This window comes from Chanos chanos, chromosome 3, assembly GCF_902362185.1.
Source record: "Chanos chanos chromosome 3, fChaCha1.1, whole genome shotgun sequence".
Classification (NCBI taxonomy): Eukaryota; Metazoa; Chordata; class Actinopteri; order Gonorynchiformes; family Chanidae; genus Chanos; species Chanos chanos.
Window position 1 is genome coordinate 26799321 of NC_044497.1, and position 7026 is coordinate 26806346.

At 42.3% G+C, this 7026-nt stretch overlaps 1 protein-coding gene across 1 annotated transcript; it reads left to right on the forward strand.

Moving 5' to 3' along the window:
* The first annotated feature begins 2279 nt into the window (after positions 1 to 2279).
* Positions 2280 to 4178, forward strand: mipa (major intrinsic protein of lens fiber a). Its single transcript, XM_030768189.1, has 4 exons — positions 2280 to 2639; positions 3046 to 3210; positions 3671 to 3751; positions 3993 to 4178. Exons 1-4 carry the CDS (start codon positions 2280 to 2282, stop codon positions 4176 to 4178), a joined length of 792 nt encoding a protein of 263 aa, XP_030624049.1.
* Positions 4179 to 7026: the final 2848 nt, after the last annotated feature.

The following is a 7026-nucleotide window of genomic DNA, read 5'->3' on the forward strand; positions in this document are numbered from 1 at the left end:
TGCACTCTAGATATATCTTTGAATGAGTGTTGTTATAAATGTCGTTATTATTAGATACAGTATCTAGCAACTGCAACAAAAACAGTTCACAGAAGGCAGCAGAAACTGTTGCTGCCAGCATTTTGTTTCCCCACCCCGTAAAAAGGCAAAAAGCATGAACGCAGCAATATCCTTTCAGCACTGCCCAGTGCACTGTGATGCTCCAATGAAGAAGCTCAATGCTGGCAGCTCCTGCCCCCTCCTCCTCTCCAAACATGGATTTTCCAGAGCTTTATTGGGCCACAGGCCCACAGCCCTGCCAGTGGACACAATGTAAAAGTCTGGCTAATCAATTCCGCACAGAACAAACTCGCACAGGCTAGTTAAGCGGAGACATATGGCAAAACCCGTGTGTGAGGTGGAGAGACCAAGCTCTCAGGTTCTAGTTGTAAGGAGTTGACTGTATGACTTAGTGGAGATGACATGATAGCTGATTGAGGTTTTTCTTGTTGTTGTCTGTGGTAGTGGGTTTATTTTGAAGACAAATGGGAACAGACCTCTAAAAAAATAATCAGGTATATGGATTAACACTTTGTCATCACAGAGAACTGGTCTTGCCAGAGACTGTCAGTGTTGAGAGAGCAGGTCTAATTTTAATTTAAGTCATGAAATGGAGTTTCTGAGTTCCTGAAACCCAGGCAGCCTTTGGGGATTTGGTAAAGAGTTGTTCTCCGGGGATAAATCAATCAAGAGAACAGTGCACTCAATGTTAAATTCAGTTTATTCACTCTAGAATTCACTCTAGCCTGTCTTGAAGGTTTTCCACAGATTTGGCTGCATCTTCCCATCTGATATGATCTCATGAGTGTGCAAGATTAGTCAAAATAAACCATCTCCATGGACCAAAGCTCATTTTGCAAATGCATTCATTTAATAATGCAATTAAACAAACAAACAAAAAACATCAAGCTTTGCATCTAGAAATTCAAGACACAAACTCAAGCAGGCTTTAGTTTTAGAGATCAAGACCAAAGCTGAGTTACTGCAGCCAGCTTTTAAACGTGATTACCAACCACTGGGTTGGAAATAGACGTCTTTACCAACATAAAGCTCAGCAGTTTATATATCAGAACTGGTAACATGTATTTTATTCTAAGGAAGATGTCACAGTGCGTGAGGTGAATCTTGTCGCTTGAGCAGGTTGTTGTCTTAGAGCTGTTTCCGTTGGGGGCCTCTCTCTTTCTATGGTGTCATGAATGGGATTGTTAACTGGTATGTGTCAGCACTTAATCCACACTGAGGCGACTGGAGCCTTTTTGAGGCCCCAAATGATGAATGCTGGGTCAAGTACACCCAGGCAAGTACCAGACCTGCTCCACTGGTTCACAGAGCACAACTGGCCACCAGTACGGCTGTCGTCTGACCTTTTTAATGTCAGTCATTCATTTTCATCATGTGCTTTATGCCATGACCTGTAACCAGAATTAAACTCACACTTGGTGTTGAGCACTCTGATGAAAATTCCCCACCAATTTCTAAATTCAAGCTTTCCCCAAGAGAAACCCAACATATATGACTATGAGACCAGTAAATGATTAAATCTTCCATTAATCATGTCCTGTTCCATGGCTTTCCCAAAAGCTGGCACACTGCATCCATCAGTTTATGGGGGGGGGGCAATGCCTGATCATGAACTAGAGGTCAGCCTTACAACCACAGGTGAGATAAGGGTTAAGTATTTTTGTTTTGATTTGGTGTATTGTCCCAGTGCCCCCTCCCACCTCAGTCCCATGGGGATTATGGCGTCACTGTGACCCATGAGCATTATAAATACCCTGATGGGCCCATCGTGCTCTGTCAGAGAGGCTGATTGTCTGCTGGACATGCTCAACCTTTGTCTGTATATGTTCCTTTATTAACCACCAAAAACCAGTGTGTTCACATAGATGCAGAGACCTACAGCTAGCTCCACACACGAGGCTTTATGACAAAAGCAGTACCTAGAGGTCAAGGGTGCGGACCGTTGCAGAGTAGCGAGGCCGAATTCCAACAAGCTTTCATGTTTCAGTGTTTTTTGTGCGGGCTCGTCTTTAGGGTAGAGAGGCAACTTTGCTCTTGAGTTCACTCTCTTCTTTTTTTTGTGTCCTACAAACAAAAAGCTGTAGCAGATATTCAGTTATCGCAGCTAGATCTTGAGGGAGAAGTAATTTTTGCCTTTGACAAGTCTTTTTTTTTTGTAAATCGTTCTTATTTCCCAAGCCTTCTATTTCTCTGGGGGTTGCTTCTGAATTATCGCCACCATGTGGGAGTTCCGGTCCATGTCTTTCTGGCGGGCGGTGTTTGCTGAGTTCTACGGCACCATGTTTTTTGTGTTCTTTGGGCTGGGCGCAGCTCTGCGCTGGACCACGGGGCCTTACAATGTGCTCCACATCGCCTTCTGCTTTGGGCTGGCGGCCGCCACGCTCATTCAGTCCATCGGCCACATCAGTGGTGGCCACATCAACCCTGCCGTTACCTTCGCCTACCTGGTTGGCTCTCAGATGTCTCTCTTCCGTGCCTTCTTCTACATCTGTGCTCAGTGCTTGGGGGCGCTGGCTGGAGCAGCTGTACTCTATGGAGTCACACCAACCAACATGAGGGGCAACCTGGCCCTTAACACGGTAAGTGACTGGACCACTAACAGGCTGGTCCTGGACCTATATATGGAATATCCACTGAAATAACCCCTCAGAGTTTTACAGGGTCTTACGAAATACACAGAACATGCATTGTCTGACGTAGCATCTAACTAAGGAGTTTGCAATCTGAGGATGTATTTTGCCCCAGTGTTGGAAAAAAAAGTGCTCAAAGCTACAGTAACATAGAATTGTCTAAGATTTTTCTGCCTGTGGATAGGGTTGTTCTCTTCCAACGTGCACAAGAGCTATATAAAGCACAGCTGACCAGAAATATTGCGAGTTCAACGTAATTTTCTTGCTTTTGGTTCCTGAGAACTGTAAGGTCATGATTGTGCTAGCAGAAATGCTGATGCTAACCCAATGCCTGCATGTGACTTCCTCTTCACAGCTGCAACCAGGGATGAGCTTGGGAATGGCCACCACCATGGAGGTGTTCCTCACCCTGCAGTTGGTCGTGTGCATATTTGCAGTGACAGACGAGAGGCGTAACGGGCGCATGGGCTCTGCTGCCCTGGCCATTGGCTTCTCTGTACTCATGGGTCATCTGCTGGGGGTAAGGGAGAGGGCAAAAACGTAGATGTCAAAAACATCACCTGGCATAATTTTCAGAAAGGGTGGATATTAAACATGTGAATGCACATCTTTTTGTAGTGGTTACGTGGACAGGTGGGATATAGGGTTTGGTCAAGGGCCATTTAATTTGCAAATCATATTTTTTTTTATGGTGCTGAGCCTGTTTACTGTGAATTTTGTTTAATGCTTTCTTCTCATTTTATTTTGCTCCTTCCTCGGTGGTCACTGCTCATTTGAAAGAGAGATGGAAAGCTCAGTATTGCTACCATAGTTAAAAAAAAGTTTGATTACATTTGCATTTTTTCTAACACAGATTGTGAAGTGAGGCAGTAATTCTGTCCATATCTCTCCTAGAGTAATAATACCTGTGATACCTGTGTTATCCCGTAACATATGCTAACCATGTCCTGTAGTGACTGAAGAGTTGTGTCCTGTTGCAGATGTACTATACTGGAGCAGGAATGAACCCTGCCAGGTCTTTTGCACCTGCGGTACTTGTCAGGAACTTTGTCAACCACTGGGTAAGTCACTATTCCCCAAACCCTCCAAGAAATATCATTACTAATGCTCCTACACAACCACCGCAGTTTAGGTCACCATGGTATATATATATATATACATACATATGTGTATATATGTGTGTGTGTGTATATATATATATATACACACACACACATATATACATATATGTATATATGTGTGTGTGTGTGTGTGTGTATATATTTATATTTATATATGTGTCCGTGTGTATGTGTTTTGTAGGTTTACTGGGTGGGCCCTATGATCGGTGGCGCTATGGGTGCTCTGCTCTATGACTTCATGTTGTTCCCTCGCATGCGTGGTCTCTCTGAGAGACTGGCGGTGCTGAAAGGAAACAGACCTCCTGAGGCAGAGAATCAGCAGGAGAACCGGGGAGAACCCGTGGAGCTCAAAACTCAAGCCTTATAAGCACAACGTGGAAAGGTTGGCCTTCAGTTCCTAAATGCACGCACACAAACAAACACAGAAAACACACGCACATAGTTTTCGTACCTCTCGAGACAGACAGACAAACACACACATGCGAAAACACACTAACATAGGACGCTACTATTCTCCCACAACCCTGCTCCTCCTTGAAGACATTCATGAAACACACATCTCACTGCGTCGCAACCTACACATACAACATACACGTAAAACACACACACACACACACACAAAACACATCTACACTGCACACAGGCCGTCACCACAACCACACCCTCTGCCTCACCCTGCATCCAGAGCCAGCCAAACGAGCTCTTACCCTCTCCACCCTCCTTCTTCCTCTGTATCTCTACCACTCTCATCCACCCCACAACCCCCTACACCTCCCCCCGTTGGACTGCAGGACTCAGACGGAGGGTTAGAGGAAGATTTGTCACTGAGGACAGTGCTCCATGCCTGCTGGTGCAAAGAGCAGATCAGTCCCGACTGACCTGGTGGCAAACCAAACAAAACTAACTGCTCAGGGCGGGGGCATCTTTACTTGGACAGTTGTAGTCGAGCAGGAGTGAGCTACAGTAGAGCAGTGGACTTCTGCTTGCTTTCCACTTTCACAGATTTTGATATCTTACTTTTTTTTCCCCTTCCACACGTTTTTTTTTTCCCTAAACCTCTGATGCCTGACAATGTATGTTATACCCCATAAGGCTTTTACAGCAGGTTTATTTTTCTCACATTTTTTTTTTCAGTTGTGTGTGCATGCGCGCGTGTTTTACTGACAGTTTATTTTCTTTCTTTCTTTTTTTTTTTTTGCTTTTTTCCACTTCCAGCATACTGTGTTTGTACCACATATTGTTCTTTTATCTATTTTTCAAAATGGAAGGAAATATTCCCTCCTACCACCAAAGCATTGGTTTTTTTGCTTGATGTCCTGACTCGTAATTTTTACAATGATGGGTTTACATAATCACACTCCTACACACCATAGTGACAACTCATAGATATTTGGGACCTTAGTCAAGTCTTTTTTTGAAATTGTTCTGTTGATTTCTAATGACTACATGGCGTAGTCTGTGTTTCTTCAAAAGAAACACATATCAGTACTATTCATATGAAAAGAAAAAAAAATAAACACAAACACATGAACCAAAAGTGTTCTTTTTGAACTCAACTCTCTCACAAACTAAATTAACTTTTTTTTTTTTTTTTAATTTTCATGACCTTTAAATTGTGTTGAATGAAATAGTTTTCTTTGGCTGATCTAGGTCATATGGTTTACAATGTTTTACATCTCAGTACATTTTCAGAATCCGTACTGATGCCAAACCTTTTCTGTCACAAAAAAGAAATGACATACCTAATTTTAATATTTACACAAGGAGTGAAGTCCTGGGATTGGCATAATTTGTAAAGTTGAGCTACTAACTCAAACAAATTTATAAAATTTCAAACAAACTCTACTGTGAAGCAAAGATTCACACTGCTCATTAATTTGTACATAGTTTACAAACTCGATGAGTGCATGAGGATGTAGTGGTTGCTAAAGTTCCTTTTTTTTCTCTTTGCTTAATCATCTCAGTTTGAGACAGATTTTGTTCTTTTCCACTCGACTTTCAGATATCCCACTTTTGTAGGTTTTCAATGAAGATTCCTCCTACTCATCTTTACACCCTTCAGTTGTAGGCTGTGTGTGTAGGCTGTGACTAATTTCATTTCGTAATGTGCTGGGTTGCTCATGCGTAGGTATGTTTTTTCTGGCTTACTGGACGGCATGGATTGATACTTTCACTCCGCCCTGGTATGTATAGCACTACTTTCCTTCCTCGTTTGTCTCCTCTGGTCCCACCCCTTTTTACTCTCAGTCTCAGCCACCTCCCAATGTCTCCTCTGGTCCCACCCCTTTTTACTCTCAGTCTCAGCCACCTCCCAATGTCTCCTCTTGTCCCACCCCTTTTTACTCTCAGTCTCAGCCACCTCCCAATGACAACCCTGAGTCCAGGTCAGGTAGTGGTGACTTTGGTGAAGGCAAGAGGCAGCAGGAGTAAGACAAGAGTGGTGACGTGATTGAGCCCGTCTTAAAGAGTAAAACTGGTACACCCTTTCCAGCTCCTTCACTTTTCATTATTTAAGATACTATTTCACTGAGTTTCTTCATCGAAGCTGAAATGTTTAACAAAGTTGTTTTGTACAGTGTAAAAAAGGGCTTAAAAAGAATGATTTGATTGTTTAAGCTAGGTAAATATAAGCAATCTTTTCAAATCACAGAATGTCTCTTCTTCTTTGATAAAAAGCTATATTGAATATATCACACTTTGAAGTTTACAGAAGAACTGTTTTGGGTTTACGCCACATTTTAATGTTTAAAGTCCGTAATGCAGATGATTTTATCCAGCAGGGCACAAATAAAGCAGGAAACTTTATTTGAGGCAGATTTAATTTGGATTTTCTAATGTATTCATCTCTCAGATAACTTACCTTAGATCAGCTTTTTACAGCCTTTGTCACCTCAGTAGGACAAGAAGGGTACAAAGGTACCTTTAAACAGTGTGTTATGTATTAGTTAACTACACAGTTAAGTGTTATTTCAGGAAAATAATTTCTATAGGTTTCTGTAGGTTTTGTTTTATCATCTCAAACGTGACTCGTGACCAAGATGTAGATATCCTTATCATTCTATCGGCGTGTACTTCCAAGGTAAGGCTGGGTAAGTTCTGAAGAGTGTGGGCAAAATAAAACACGTTATCCATATTTTTTCAAAGATAACAGATAGGGTTATGTTTGTCTGATCTGTTTCATCCGAGACTTAAACAAACTGCTTTGTAGAAAGGCA